The 16,225-nt window shown below is 37.1% G+C and overlaps 3 protein-coding genes across 6 annotated transcripts; 2 read left to right on the top strand and 1 right to left on the bottom strand.

Moving 5' to 3' along the window:
* LOC105170360 (calcium-transporting ATPase 4, endoplasmic reticulum-type) lies at nt 1,884-8,382 on the top strand. 2 transcript variants are annotated; one of them, XM_011091094.2, is made up of 9 exons: nt 1,884-2,051; nt 2,281-3,716; nt 4,551-4,623; nt 4,711-4,832; nt 5,213-5,494; nt 5,600-5,983; nt 6,262-6,371; nt 7,029-7,257; nt 7,344-8,382. In XM_011091094.2, the coding sequence occupies exons 2-9, from the start codon at nt 2,289-2,291 to the stop codon at nt 7,923-7,925; spliced, it is 3,210 nt and encodes a 1,069-aa protein (XP_011089396.1). In that variant the 5' UTR covers nt 1,884-2,051; nt 2,281-2,288; the 3' UTR covers nt 7,926-8,382. The 2 variants fall into 2 exon arrangements, with proteins under 2 accessions (XP_011089396.1, XP_011089395.1); XM_011091093.2 differs by having other exon boundaries at nt 2,239-3,716.
* On the bottom strand, nt 8,540-9,437 carry LOC105170359 (histone H4). Its single transcript, XM_011091092.2, has one exon. It carries the CDS (start codon nt 9,102-9,104, stop codon nt 8,793-8,795), a length of 312 nt encoding a protein of 103 aa, XP_011089394.1. The 5' UTR covers nt 9,105-9,437; the 3' UTR covers nt 8,540-8,792.
* LOC105170358 lies at nt 10,197-15,860 on the top strand. 3 transcript variants are annotated; one of them, XM_011091091.2, is made up of 7 exons: nt 10,197-10,860; nt 10,935-11,012; nt 13,203-13,283; nt 13,717-13,871; nt 13,962-14,774; nt 14,889-15,238; nt 15,488-15,860. In XM_011091091.2, exons 1-7 carry the CDS (start codon nt 10,429-10,431, stop codon nt 15,586-15,588), a joined length of 2,010 nt encoding a protein of 669 aa, XP_011089393.1. In that variant the 5' UTR covers nt 10,197-10,428; the 3' UTR covers nt 15,589-15,860. The 3 variants fall into 3 exon arrangements, with proteins under 3 accessions (XP_011089393.1, XP_011089392.1, XP_011089391.1); XM_011091090.2 differs by having other exon boundaries at nt 10,198-10,860; nt 13,962-15,061; nt 15,146-15,238; XM_011091089.2 differs by having other exon boundaries at nt 10,198-10,860; nt 13,962-15,238.

Here is a 16,225-nt window from a genome sequence, read left to right as displayed (position 1 = left end):
TAGAGGGTACCAGAACTACCACGTGGGGCCTTCGCTTTGGTCCCTACTCATGTGGATTAGGTTTGTGTTTCTGACAAAAACTATAGGAAACGGAAATGTCTAGATTACCCCTGGACTAGGTATTTTTGTCTCACATTTTATGATTGATGACTACAGATATAATTATAATTTTTTAAAAAAATTACATTAATTATACAATTAATAATAATATATTTGTTATATAATTAATTTAAATTTTAATCGAATTTAATTTGAATTAGAATTTCCACTTGAAAGAGATGTATAGCGCTTTCCACTAATATTTATTGGTCTCTAATCTCTCACCATAGGTTTAAAGTTGTAAGCATCTAATGGTTGCTTTTTCCCGACGGATTAAATTGTCCCATTCTAACCGATTTCCAATTCAAGTTAAACTGACGTTACTGAATGATAAGGACACATAATGAATTCAGAGTTTGGATGTTTCTCTTTTAAATTATGTGGCACAAATATGTCTTTGTACTTAGTTTTTATGTTCCTAAAGAAAGCCATCAAAGCTTGAAAAAATACTAAGTTTGATGTGTGTGAGCTTACTAAGTCAATTGGGGTCTAATTTAGCTGAGAAAAGATGTAAATGTGCTTAGGTAAGTTTGAATCTTGAAAAAGTGAATTGCAATGTAATAAATTATGAATCACATTGGAACACCTGTGTGGTTGTAATTCACATTAAGAAATCATAAGATAGCAAAAATTGTACATGGGCATGAAGGGTTAGTATTTAGTTGAGTTGTACGATTTTATGTGAACTGTTGATCCAAAAATAATAAATAATTATCATGAGTTCATTATATGCTTAAATAAGGTCAGTATTACTTGAATGTAAAAAGTGCATATCTTGACATTTTTTTTTGTAATTCATAAAAGAAACGAAAATGTTATGTAAATTCTCAAAATCTGGAGGTAATCCGCGTCAAACTGTAAAAAGCTAATTAGCTAATCGATTGTATTATGGACGGATATTTGGATGATGAAAGTGTAGACTGTAAATCAAACTACTAAAACACTAGATACAAAGTAATGGAAATATATAATTTATAATATATGCTAGAGGTGTGTGGCACATGATTTGTATAAATATATTTTAAATAAAACTAGTATTTATGTTCTTTTTTATGTATTAATGAAGAAGAGTTCTATCATATATATATATAATACTTGAAATAATTAATAGAGAGAGAGAATTAAAAGAAAAGTTGGAATTTTGAAAAGAAAATAATTGAACAGCTATACTAATAACAAAATAAAATTGTCAGGCTCAATTTGGTTCATTGATGTCATAATTGATTATGAGATAATTAAATTAGATAAAATGATTATGACGTTTGGACGCATAATTGCTCATAAGTAGTCAAATTTCAAAATTAATCCCATTCTCAATGTTAATGAGGAAAAAATTATAATGAACATAATAAGTAATTAGATGAGAAATAATTACATTGGGATTAAAAATTACAATAATTTTTATTAATGCGTGAATCATAAAATTAAATATTGAAATAGGGACCAAACGATACGAAAAAAATGCATTTACCCTTAAAACATAGGTTCAATATATTCAATTGCAGGACTAAACGGGCACACAATTTATAAATAGTTATGTATATACATATTAAAAAAAAAAGAATCCCAGCTGTAGACCAGGGTGAGCTGAGGGCAGTTTTGTCATTTACCATTAACTTGGGTTGTTTGTTGAAGTGGAGATTGCATGAAACTGATGTTTGAGGGGGGGCAAGAGAAGCTAGGGAGTGCCTTTGCATGCTTTGATGTTTGTACCTTGTCCCATAACAACGACATCTCTGCTTTTCTGTTTGTACCTTGTCCTATAACAACGACATCTCTACTTTTGCTCTCCGATAAATAAACAAACCAAACAGTTCTGGAGAGAGAAATCTCAGACTTAGCACTATATATCGACCGCTTCTCAATTCTTGCTTGATTCTCGCACTCTTCATCTACAGGTTATGCATGCAGTGTTGAAGCAGTTAGGGAGCCCCTGAGTACGAGTCGAGGTGGTGAGTGGGTGTTAATCTTTGTCATCATAGTTTCCGTGGGTTTTTTTTTTTTTTGTTTAATGCTTAATGTAGTGATTCATTGTGGATCGTTCGTTGTAGATTTTAATTTTTGTGAAAAGATTTTTATTGTTTGATTGTTGTTAGATTTGTGTTGTCGTGTTTATGCGTTAAATTTTCGTTTTTTCAGGTGAATTTTGTTGGATTTGGTGACTTGTTGATTTGTTTTTAGGTTCGTTGATGGGAAAAGGTGGACAAGATTATGCTAAGAGTGAAAAGTCGGGTGTTGATAGTACGGGAGGAGGGGATTGTTACGCGGTGTGGTCCAAAGATGTGAGAGAGTGCGAGGAGAAGTATCAAGTGAGCAGGGAGAGAGGATTGTCAGAGGATGACGTCGAAAAACGGAGGCAGATCTATGGGTTAAATGAGTTGGAGAAACATGAGGGGCCTTCGATTTTTAGGTTGATTCTGGATCAGTTTAATGACACTCTAGTCAGGATTTTGTTGGTCGCGGCAGTGGTTTCTTTTGTATTGGCATGGTATGATGGGGAAGAAGGCGGAGAGATGGAGATCACAGCATTCGTGGAGCCTTTGGTGATATTTTTGATATTGATTGTGAATGCCATTGTGGGGGTTTGGCAGGAGAACAATGCAGAGAAAGCACTGGACGCATTGAAGGAAATCCAGTCGGAACATGCAACTGTTATTCGTGAGGGCAGAAGGATTTCTAATTTGCCTGCAAAGGATCTAGTTCCGGGAGACATTGTGGAGTTGAGAGTGGGGGATAAAGTTCCGGCAGATATGAGGGTTATAAGCTTGATCAGCTCAACCCTTCGGGTTGAACAGGGGTCGTTGACTGGTGAGAGTGAGGCAGTTAGCAAGACTATTAAGCCTGTTGCGGAGGATGTTGATATTCAGGGGAAGAAGTGTATGGTGTTTGCTGGAACAACAGTGGTGAATGGAAATTGTATTTGTTTGGTAACTCAGACTGGAATGAAAACAGAGATAGGGAAGGTGCATTCACAGATTCATGAAGCATCCCAGAGCGATGATGATACACCTTTAAAGAAGAAGTTGAATGAGTTTGGAGAGACTTTAACTGCAATCATCGGAGCAATCTGCACTTTGGTTTGGCTGATCAACCTGAAATACTTCCTTTCATGGGACTTTGTTGACGGGCGGCCAAAGAATTTCAAGTTCTCATTTGAGAAGTGCACTTATTACTTTGAGATTGCTGTAGCATTGGCAGTTGCTGCTATTCCAGAAGGTTTACCTGCAGTTATCACAACTTGCTTGGCACTTGGCACACGCAAGATGGCTGCTAAGAATGCACTGGTTCGCAAGTTGCCTAGTGTTGAAACCCTTGGTTGCACTACTGTGATTTGCTCTGATAAGACTGGTACTCTGACTACCAATCAGATGGCAGTGACTGAGCTTGTTGCTATGGGTTCCAAGGCAAATGTTCTTCGATCTTTTACTGTGCGAGGAACTACCTATGATCCATTTGATGGGGAAATTGAAAACTGGCCTACAGGTCGGTTGGATTCTAACCTTCAAATGATTGCAAAGATTGCTGCTATTTGCAATGACGCTGATGTGGGAAAAGCTGGCCATGATACATCTGGACACTATGTGGCCAATGGAATGCCAACTGAGGCTGCACTTAAGGTACTAATTGACGTATTCAGTACACATTTTATGAGGTAAAACTATACAATACTGATTGCCATTTTAATAATTAGTTAACTATTCTTTGTGCATTCATGTAGTGGGAAGATGTGCTCAATTGTAATTTCTTGTCATATTCCTCAAAGTTTTACTGCTTTGATGTCCATTCTAATTAGGCTGTCTCAGTAGTTGATGGGACTTATAGTACCAGGTACACTAGCAAGTTCTTCAATGTGTCGTGTATTTTTCCATTACATAATTTTTGGAGATATTAGTAGTACTTTTCAGGCTATGTTTGGATCTTTCTTGGTGGTTTTGGAAATGGAGTTTTGAGAAAATGATTGCGGAATCTAATGTATGTCAGTTTTGTTTTTGTGAAAGGCATTTTCTAATGCAGATTTTTTCATTCATGCAAGTCTTTTCCTAGTTAGTCATGTTACAATAAGCTTTTATATTGTTATATATTCATATTATGTTAGTTTAATGATTGAAAGATGTAGGTATATATTTACATATTCATATATATATTTTCGTTGGTGTTATGATTTAAATATGTATCAGGATATATATCAGAAAGATATAATAGTTATAAGACATGTATAAGTGTATAGAGAGGCACAAACCAAATACACTTCCAATTTTTCAACCCCCAAAGATCAGAAAACCCAAATCTCTATACGCACTCACTATATATATATATATAGAGAGAGAGAGAGAGAGAGAGAGAGACATGTGTGTTTAAATATTAACAAAACCAGACATAGCAAACTGCCTAAGAAGTAACTAGAGATTTGTATCTTCATGAAGCATCTGCTTGACATGATTATTCTTCAGGTTCTGGTTGAGAAAATGGGCCTTCCAAATGAATTAACTGCTGGCCCTTCTTCTGGACATGATGGTGTTTTAAGTAAGTTGTCATTCTACCATACTGAAATTCTTGTGTAAGCAGTTGATTTTCTATACTGATGTGCATGTTTCAATTGGATCACCTAAGGGTGTACCCGCAAATGGAATGAAATTGAACCTCGGATTGCCACCCTTGAGTTTGATCGTGATAGAAAATCCATGGGAGTCATCGTGAATTCTCGAACTGGGAAAAAATCACTACTTGTAAAGGTAGTTTTGCTTTTCTCTTTGCTGCTGTTCAGTTGTAGGTTCTAAGTTTTGATTAATTATTGCAGATAGTAGTATATCTATTGCTGTTTAATTTTGATAATACCTATCACGAGGACTGTCTTTCGATGTTATTTATGAATTAGCCAACTGATGGAATCTCCATGTTCTATTTCCTTGCACGAGTTCATCTATGTGAATTTTGCAAGGAGATATGTCCCAGTTACCATGTGATTATTTTCTGAGACAATATCCAGAGTGGATAACACTATAAATGGGCATCAAGTTAGTGTGTGTTGGTTTCCGCAATTAATTTCCATCTCTTTCACTTTTTCTTTTCATCTTTGTTCAGTAACTCAGGTGGTAACTGCTTCATTATGCAGGGTGCAGTCGAGACATTGTTGGCAAGGAGCTCCTTTGTGCAATTGCTTGATGGCTCTATTAGAGAACTAGATGAAAGTTCAAGGAATGCCATATTAAAAAGCCTTCATGAAATGTCGACTAGTGCATTACGAGTTCTGGGTTTTGCATACAGGGATGATCTCCTGGAATTTGCTACATATAATGGTGACGAAGACCATCCAGCCCATGAGCTCCTATTGAACCCTGGGAATTATTCCTCAATTGAGAACAAATTAATTTTTGTCGGCTTGGCTGGTTTAAGAGTAAGTTGGCTTTTTATTAATTTTTAAATTCTTCTTCCAATGCCATATTTGTTATGACATAATGGAATTGTGAATGAACTGTATGACCTTTTTTAATTTCTTAAGGACCCTCCTCGGAAAGAAGTCCCTCAGGCAATCGAGGATTGCAGAACAGCTGGTATTCGTGTTATGGTAATTACAGGAGACAACAAAGATACAGCTGAAGCAATTTGTCGTGATATTGGTGTTTTCGGACGCCATGAAAATATCAGTTCTAGGAGCTTAACAGGAAAAGATTTTATGGAGCTCACTAGTCACGACAAAGAAATGCATTTAAATCAAAGTGGAGGCCTTCTTTTCTCAAGGGCTGAACCAAGGCATAAACAAGAAATAGTGAGGTTGCTCAAGGATCTTGGTGAAGTAGTCGCAATGACTGGTGATGGAGTGAATGATGCACCTGCTCTAAAATTGGCTGATATTGGGATTGCAATGGGAATTACTGGGACTGAGGTGATTGCTTTAGAAATAAAAGTCCTGACTGAGCCATGCTATTCAATGTTAGATTTTACTATAAATCTATCTGCACTTCGCATATTGTGCAATAAACTGCTCAATGCTGCATTTCTGGTGATATAGAACTATCTTGTCACATTCTTGCTTATGTGATTATACTTGTATGAGCTCCGTATGGCAAAAGAAATGTCTTACTCTAAGCAGTATGATGCTTGTTACTCAAGGAATACACTATGCAGCTCTTTTTTGTGCTCTCACCTTGTCTCTCCTTCTAGGTTGCTAAGGAGGCTTCTGACATGGTTTTAGCAGATGATAACTTCAGCACAATCGTTGCTGCTGTTGGTGAAGGCAGATCCATTTACAATAACATGAAAGCCTTCATCAGGTCATATTTTATGCTGCCCTCTTTTTACCAATCTTTTTCATTACTTCATATATTGGAATATATAGATCCTCAGACTTTTTGCTAATGAATTCAGATTAACTTGTCAACTGTTTTACTAGATGTATGAGCCATTTTTTCTTAATTATTGGTAATTAGGAGCTATAGAAAATCATGAGGTTAAAAGTTGAACAGGTGAATGTAGTTTAAGGTAGTTTGTAATGCTGTAATTGTTATGTTAAAAGATCACACTGATGGGTTGCCCATCTTCATAATGATTTGCATTGGATCTCTGATGAGTGAGGTAATGAATTAAATAATTTGCTAGATAATGAATTCAACATATTCAAGGGGTTAGAGTTCTTATTAATGTGTTACAGTAATGATGGGGCTGAACCAAGTGAAATTGAACACTGAATTGGCTTTGATTATTGGTTTATGGATGACATTTTATGAGTTTATGGTTAGACATTGACACCTTACAGGTTAATGGTGAAAGAATTTATCAATTGACTGAATTAGCTGGACCTGACCTAGTAATTGTTGCCTGGAAAAGGCTGGGAGAAGAGTTGTTTTACCTTTCAGCTACTTCCATAATTGATATTTCATGTAATGCTTTAGTGTCAAGCTGCTAAGTAAATTGTACTTGCATTGCTGCAGATACATGATCTCCTCAAACATAGGTGAGGTCGCTTCAATATTTCTGACAGCTGCTTTAGGTATTCCAGAGGGCCTGATACCAGTGCAGCTTCTGTGGGTGAACTTGGTCACCGATGGACCACCAGCTACTGCTTTGGGCTTTAATCCACCAGACAAGGATATAATGAAGAAACCACCTAGAAGGAGTGATGACTCACTCATCAGTCCCTGGATTCTATTCCGTTATTTGGTATACCCATTATCTTCATTTCCTTTCTAATGCCACCGTCTCTCATCTCAGATTACATTTACTTATCATTGCATATATTAATGAAGGTTATTGGATCCTATGTTGGTCTAGCAACTGTTGGAGTGTTCATTATCTGGTACACTCAATCGTCTTTCCTTGGCATTGACCTTAGCGAAGATGGCCACAGCCTTGTCAAATATTCCCAGCTTGCCAAATGGGGACAATGCCAAACCTGGCAGAATTTTTCCGCTTCACCTTTCACAGCTGGGGATCAAGTGTTCAAGTTCGACAATCCATGTGACTACTTCCAGACGGGAAAAATCAAGGCTATGACGCTCTCCCTCTCTGTGCTTGTCGCCATTGAGATGTTCAATTCACTCAATGCTTTATCTGAGGATGGAAGCCTCTTATCAATGCCCCCCTGGGCAAACCTGTGGCTTCTTTTGGCAATGTCAGTATCATTTGGCTTGCATTTCTTGATCCTGTACGTGCCTTTCCTTGCTCAAATATTTGGCATTGTACCTCTAAGCCTAAATGAGTGGTTGTTGGTGTTGGCTGTGGCTTTTCCGGTAATTTTAATTGATGAGGTACTCAAGTTTGTGGGTAGATGTACAAGTGGGGTTAAAACATCAAGTGCAAGAAGATCTACAAAGCAAAAGGCAGAGTAAGGATAAAATCACCGATTTTAGCTGAGACTTTATGCATAGCTTATTTATATATTCAGGGGTTCTGGACTAGTAGAACCACTTTGGCTCTCAACACTCTTGGTTAGACATATTAGGATTTCAGGTATAGTGTTTGATAGGATGTCAGCTACTTTTGTTTTCCTATCCAGTGTTTGCCTGAAAATTGTGGGGAAAACTCATTACATTAGAGGGAAAGGGAGCAATTTTAGAGAAAACTTTCTAAATTAATTTGCTCCCTTGTAGTGTTACCTGAAATTTAGGAATATGAAATAAAACTACAGCCCTAGTCTCATCATAACCAGTAATTCAATTCGAGTCTCTAGCTTATGTTTTAACACCAGAGATAGTCATTGATCTCTCTATATTGAACTTCTGTCAATTCTTTGTTTATTAGTTGCCTTTTGGCACTTAATAATATTATTACATGAATTCTGCTTTCTGGCTTTTGGATTCTATGCATATAAATTTTCTCTCACAATAGAAGTAATAATAGGGGTCCAGTGTTGACAGGCATGGATAAGATTGTAACTATAATTATGCCAAACTCTAAATTATCTTTGTATGTACATAAGCACATACCAGTTATCAGTCATTGATGATAAGAAGAGCAACGTTCTTGCTAGGTAGGACTAATCATAACATTTAAGAAATCATCAAATCATCAGCTACAAGTTTTCTACTCAAAAAGTTGAACCGGTAATTGAACTAAAAAATAAAACAGTAATTACACTAAAACAAGAAACACAAATCCATCCATCTTTATCCCTTTTTTTTCATTTGTTTTTTCTTGACAGCAAGACTTCTGTTTCCCCAACCAAAACACAAAATTCAAAAACAATAAACCTCAAACTAACCACCAAACCCGTAAAGAGTCCTTCCCTGCCTCTTCAGAGCGTAAACTACATCCATAGCAGTTACAGTCTTCCTCCTGGCATGCTCGGTGTAGGTAACAGCATCACGTATAACGTTCTCAAGGAAGATCTTGAGAACCCCGCGCGTCTCCTCATAGATCAGCCCAGAAATCCGCTTCACGCCACCTCTCCTAGCTAGACGGCGGATGGCGGGCTTGGTGATCCCCTGAATGTTATCGCGGAGGACCTTCCTGTGCCTCTTGGCTCCTCCCTTGCCCAGCCCCTTTCCGCCTTTGCCTCGCCCAGACATTGTCTAGTGGAAATCCTAGTAAATTCACGAAATGGAACTTTCACAAACAGTTGGTGGAGATGAATTTTGAACTTCAAGCAATGGAGGCAATATTGACTACTGAGAATACGGGTGTGGGTTCATACTTTATAGGGGAAAGGGGTTTGGGGTGGATCCGGAGAATGGTGGTGAAATGAGTTTCGTAGCGTTGATTTGTTTCCGCGGACGGTGGAGATAACTCGTTCATTGCTACTGGGATCCGTGTCGTAGCTTTTGATTTTGAAGTTTGTGCCTCTTTAGGCTCTCAATAGAAGTTTTGAAATTTTCGCCTCTGTTGCTTTTGGGGTTGGTGGGAACTAAACAAGCAGAAAAAAGATGAAACTTCAAATAAAGATAGGAGTCCAATTACACTACACTTGAGATGACAATGAGTTGGGTTTGGGACGAGTTTGATAAAATTCTTCACCTGTTTAATATTTTTTAATTTAAAAATATTTGGTATCAATAAAATATTATGGGCTAACTGACAGAGGACCCAAGCCCCAAGGAGCCCACAAGAAGATATAATTGGAGAAGCCCAATGAGTAGAATTGTGGAAAGAGCGAGGAAGTCAAACCCAAGAAAGGGCCTAGCCAGGAGGTCACCCTTGTGGAGGCTAAGGGAGTGCTTACAATAATTTTTATGGAAAAAAGTTGAAAGTTATAGCAAAATCGAAAGTAAATAATATTTATAATAAAAAGTAAAAAGTAATTAAAAGTTAAATTTAGAGAGTGCTTAGCTAAATTTTTTTTAAAACTTCTCATAAGATCTTACATTTTATAAGATATATTTATGTGTTTATAAGACGTTGGATCTTAATATAAAAAGAAGCTCTGAAAATATTTGAATAAAATAAGATGTAAAAACATTTTATAATATGTTAAAACGTTTAGCATAAGTTGAAGGGCATTATTATTCCTAAAGCAATTACATGTCCGAAGACGAAGGAGTCCTACCCGCCTCACCGCAAACTAAATCCTGAAATTTTGCCTTATTCAGTTTTATAATCAAATAGACATCGGAAATCGAATATCAGTATTTTGTAAAAGATAAATATTAAAGAGTAATCAATTTGATCATTCCATAAAAAGGTTCTTTAACTAAGTTTATTTATAAAAGTGCAAATCAACTATAGTTGAGAGGCAAAAGTGTAATTACACAAAGTTACAGCCTCTAGACATCTTCCTCCCAGTGAAAACCAAAGATGAAAATATACCCCCTGATCCCTGCCGTTTTTAGTCCCTAGTCCAACATCCCGCCGCCGCCACCACCGCCACCGCCACCGCCACCGCCACCGTACCTTCCGATGGGTTACTTCGACTTGAACATACCTTACCACGAATCTGACCGCCATGCCACCGATAAATCCTCCCTAAAAGGCCGCCGCTTGAAGCTCGTTCTCAAGGCCATGGAGCTCGGCTACACTGGAGTCGCCTACAACCGCACTCTCAAAGGAGTCATGTCTGAGTCCGACCGTTGCTCCACTCCTCTCTTCCCTCTCTCTAAACTTACCCCCTCCTCAGCTGCTTTCTTCGCTGCCGTCAAGTTCCATCGCGAGCGTCTGAACGTCGCCGTTTCCTCCTATTTCCGCCAGAAAACCCGTCTCACTGTGGTCGTAGATATTTCCTCTCAAGCGTCGGCTCTCAATGCGGGGAACCCTATTCTTAGAAGCTATGATATTGTTGCTGTCAGGCCCATGAACCAGAGCGCCTTCGATCAGGCTTGTCAAGTATCAGAGGTTGGTATCTTTTGGCGAATGAGTTTATTGTTGTAATGTCCCATTGATGTTTGTTTTTGGTGTTGTACGTTTAGGTAGATATGATCACCATTGATTTCTCGGAGAAGTTGCCATTCAGGTTGAAGCAACCGATGGTTAAAGCCGCTCTTGAGGTTCCTTCTTTCTTCCGATATCTTTATCTCCTGTTATTTCAAATGTTCGGGAATTGTAGCAAGTTTATAATTCAAAGCGTACTGATGCAAATTTTGCAATATCTTCAGTTAGTTTCAGGTTGGGTTTGATTACTAATGACTTCAACTATATATCTGCTAATGCAGAATAAATTTTAATCAGTTGAATCTGGTGTGCACTTGTGACCATGATTGGGAGGGGGTTGACTCCTGGACTTTATTTTGGAGAAATAAATTCTGGAATCTATAAATTGTAATTGCAGGAAGGGTTTGAGATAAAATCATAGGGTAATTTATTTTTGATGTGAAGACATTACATTGTGTAGTAAGGCTGATGAATCCATACCTTTGCTGCGAGAATGTTGCACCATTACCTGTTCCACCTGAGTGAGCCACTCAATAAGTATTTTGTTTAACATAGATCTGGACGGTACTTGTTCAGGATAGAAAGACAAACAGAAAAAAGGATGTAAGAATGAGTGTAGACATGAACCCACCCAAATATGCCAATAGAGCACTAGAATACGAGATATTGAACTTTTGTCACTCAGAATACTCAAGGAATTGTTACAAGTGAAATTTCTTATCGTCCTTTTGGCATGGTGGATGTGATCAAGTGTCGTGGCAGGATAGCTGTGTTTGCAAACAATTAGTTGGTGAAGCTGGAAAACCACTTTCTCTTTTTCCATAGGTTGCAGAATTCTATATATGCGTACCAATTATATTCCTAAAAAACATAAAACTATAAATGAACTATCAAACATTATACATGTCTGGAGAGTCTCTTATTTGATTTATTGTTTTTAAGCGGACACATTTTTGGAAACCAACTACTCCATGTTCTCCTCATTTCCTCATCAATTCATACAAGATTTTAAACCATTTCTGGTTATAGACTTATTTTCAAGTTTTCTTTCAATCTTATAATTGCTTTCTTACATCAGATTGTCATTCTTTTATTTGTGGTTTGCCGTGTGCAAAGGTGGTCATGAAGACAAACTAATTAAGATGAAGTTTATCTCTTATCTTATGTCATTCTAGATGCAACATCACTTGATAAAAATGGGATAAAGAAATATAAGAGACAGTGACGGAACCTTCTCTGTAATTAAGGAAAAACAGGTCAATCAACATTCAACAATAGCATAAGACATCAATTTAATTTACAATAGATAAATTGGTGAAAAATCCTTCATCTTTTAATCCTTAAATATATAGTTTCATCAATGGTGTTTTCATTTGATTATAATAGCTAAGAAGATTGTGATTCTGAAAATGTGAATGAGGCACCAGGTTTTTTGAGAATTTATATTTATGGTTTCGAAGTATTTGGAGCAGCATAAGTACTAGTTTCCAAACTTCCTACCAAGGTAACATGAACCTGTCATTAATAAAGTCACAGGTGTAAGGTGCTAACCAACAGTACCTTAACTTGTTGATATTTGAAGAGTGGTTGTGAAAGATTCAAAAAGAGAATCATATTTTAAATGAAATCTCTCAGCCAGCCAAAAAATGGGACGTTTCTGCTAAATTGGACACTTCTATTTCCTTCTCTGCATTGTTGATAAACAATGGCCTATCTCCTAAATGACATTCTTTTTAGAAAAAAAACTTACCCTCTTAGAATAATGATTTAACAGTAAGTTCGAACTACTAATTTTTAAGCACAAGAGGAAAAGTAATGCAAATTTTCACCTTTTCAACTGATTGAAATCTTCATATCCATTAGAAATGAGACATCTGAACTGCGGCGATTAAGTAGATAACTACTGTTGGAAAATAGGCTAAAGAAATGTAATTTGCTCTAAGAGTAAAATGTGGTCTAAAGAAGTGGTAGGATAGTAAGCGAGGATCTTTAGTAGGGAGAAAAAAAGAAAAAAAGTGAAGGTCTTTAGTAGCTATAAAGGTCTCCATGCCAATGAGTCGCCATCATCTTTTCATAATCTGCATGAGCGTCTTTAATTTTTTTTGTTTTTTTCATAGATTTGGTGATCTTATTTACTTGACCAAACAAAATTATCTACTCAAAGTAATACAATTTTCCTTAGTGTTTGGAGGTTATATTTATGGTTGAAGCTCATGGGCAGGATTAACCCAAGTAGTTTAGTTAGGAATTTCTCTCCCATCCTATTTGATGATTTTGATTATTATTTATGCATTTTTTATGTGCAGCGTGGGGTGTACTTTGAGATCACATACTCTGGTCTTATTTCTGATACACAATCGAGAAGACAGTTGATCTCCAATTGCAAGGTGAGTATATAATCCACATTTTGCAACTTTTCTGTACAAGCAAAGGCTTGTGCATCTCTATTGTAGCTTGACTAGAATCATGTATTTGTTGAACTGCTACAACTGAAAATTCAAATGTCTTCTTGCAGTGACATGCTATAGTAGTATGTTGTATCCACAAGATTCTAGTTTGTAGACTGGTTTATAGTCGAATCTACAATGATTTCTTGTCAGGTTGTATTAGAATGTTAAATGTGGGCTTAATATGGTGCTGCATTGAGCTATAATTCTAGTATAAGTTCTAATTTCCAAATTTCCGAGACCATACAGTAGTTGCTTAGTATTCTGTTTCCCTCTGTTTGCTTTGTTAATGACGAAACATGTTTGTCTGCTTATTATTGGTGGAAAACTTCTATTTCACTGGGTAAATAATGCTAACTGCTTAAACTTTCAGCTACTTGTTGATTGGACGCGAGGGAAAAATCTAATTTTCTGCAGTGCTGCCTCTTCTGCCACTGAACTTAGAGGGCCTCAAGATGTCGCAAATTTGTTCTCTCTGCTTGGGCTCCCCATGGAACGTGCTAAAGCAGCTATTTCCAAAAATTGTAGGTATGCAAACTCGCTAATGTTATTATCTTTCAACCTTGTTTATTATTTCTGACGATTACCAGTTAACTGATCTATTTGCTTTCTGGTCAGATCTCTCCTAGCTAATGCATTAAGGAAAAAGCAATTTTACAAGGAGGCTGTTAAGGTTGAAGAAATACCATCAGGTAGACATGTTACAGCACAATCTGCATTTGATGAATGGCTCAAATGGGATCCTATTTCTAGTGGTGAGGGAGATCTGCTATTAGATGACATGGAGAAGTCTTTTGCCATTACCAACACTCTAACAAAAACTGTGAGAACTGTCAACTTTACCTCAAATATGAACGGCTTGCCTGTGCATGGCTTGCAGATCAAAGATCTATTATCTGTGGATAAGGCAGCTTTCGAGCTGCCAGATACTGATGACTTTGTGCCTGATGCCATGGAGATTGAGGAAGCTGCTGCAGTTGAAAATCCTGAAGAGCAGGATGGTGTTAATCCTTTGCATGAAGAGCAAAGCAACCTACCTGAAAATCATGGCAGCCTCAGTACTTTGCGTAAAGAGCAAGGGGGAGATATTGTATTGCCTGAAGGTCAAACTTCATCATCTAGTGAGACAAATATATATATGCCCTCTGGCTGTCAAGAATCTAAAGTTTCATCAGATTATGTTCCTGAAGAGGCAGTTGCTTTTCCGCCTCTTCAAGAAGAGGGTAAAGTTTCTTTCACTAATGCCAAGATTGACTATCAGGCTCCTAGTTCTGATGATTCTGCAATGTTGTCTTTGCCCACTTATAAGGGTACCTATGCTAATTCCGAAGAACCTGTATCAATTTCAAGTAAGAAATTGAATTACTCGGATAACTTGGAAGCAAATCATGTAGCACCTGAAATCCAATTACAAGATACCCCATCTCAAATGTATGGAGGAAATGCTTTACCTGACGGTGGACGAATTCATAATACCAAATTTGGAATGCCTATCGCTAATGATCATGCTTCTAAAGAACTTTCTAATCTCTTAAATAAATCTAGGTCCTCTGCCTTTGAAGTAGAAGACTCTACTGTGGAAAATCAATGTGATGAAGGTGTATCTGCACAGGAAGGGGTTGCACTGGACAACATTCCTGACAAAATTGACACTGGGAACAAACAAGGGTCATTCTTGGCATCATCTGATGCCTCTGCACAAGGTGTCTATGTGGAAGGTGAACAATATAGCAAAATGACCTATGGTTCTGTTAACATAGATGATATGTTGCCTGTTGAGAGATTTTTATATCCGACAACAGATTTTAATAGGCCAGTTCCAGAGGATGTGAAAGGAGAGCGGGAGCAGATAGATATTTTCACTAATTATCAAGGCCTTGGTAAACCTCGGGCAGGTATGATTTTGTTCTGTCTCTTATTCGTCTAGCATTAAAACCAACTTCCAGTAAAGTTTTATAATCATTCCGCTGCAAACCTAAAAGCCTCACTTCATCTCTGCTGAGATCTTTTCTTTTGCCTTTTATCTATTATGTGATTCTGTATGATCTGAGTTTCTATCATAATAATGTAACTAAATCCTTTAGAAATGAAATGATGTAGAAACTTTTTGGTAGTACAGACTTCGTGTTTTTCATGTATTGCAGGAAGAGAGAGAAAAAGACAAAATTCACATCGTCAACATTTCTTGTCTCCTTTCAAGCGTCTTTTGAATCCTAGGTCTTTTAAGAGGAAGTCGCGGAAGTAAAAAGCGACTAACTAGTGCGTAAGATTATCTCTGATATTTTTCTAGTATTTACTATAATTTGTGCCACAACTGAGATGTAGATCTGGTTCAGCTTCTTGATGTTCATAATTAATAGTTGCAGTATTGAATCCTTGTAGATAGGGTTCAATTATGTTTTTGAGATTTGGTACATTTCTGTGAAAAGTGTAAATCATGAGTTTTGCAAGCGCTGCTATTTCTTTTGGGACTATGAATAAAATTCCTAATGCTTACAGTTTTCCCCCTTTCATAAATGCATAACAGCTGAATGCTGCTGGTGTTGGTTGTGTATCAATGTTGATTGTGGATCTAATGTTTCTTGTACTTCTTTGTATGTATATCTTTCCTGACACTAATGTAGAATTTTTAATACTTCCTCTTAATTGGAGCTGGTTTCAAATGAATGCACAAATAATGAGACACCTACATAAATCTCCTTGAGTTTTTAATTGATACCATTTCCTTTGATTCTGAAGAAGCATCCTCTACTTGGGATGAAAAGGTCAATGCCTTCTTTGTCCCCCACATTGCCCTCTGCTGTGTGTTCTGTGAAGAAAATATCATCTTGGCAAAATGATTGAACGATATGGCAGAATGATTCAGTTGGAACACAGTTCAC

The sequence above is a fragment of the Sesamum indicum genome, linkage group LG9 (assembly GCF_000512975.1).
Source record: "Sesamum indicum cultivar Zhongzhi No. 13 linkage group LG9, S_indicum_v1.0, whole genome shotgun sequence".
In the NCBI taxonomy this organism is placed as follows: domain Eukaryota; kingdom Viridiplantae; phylum Streptophyta; class Magnoliopsida; order Lamiales; family Pedaliaceae; genus Sesamum; species Sesamum indicum.
The sequence above is the reverse complement of the archived record's forward strand: the minus strand, read 5'-3'. Positions and strand labels throughout refer to the sequence as shown.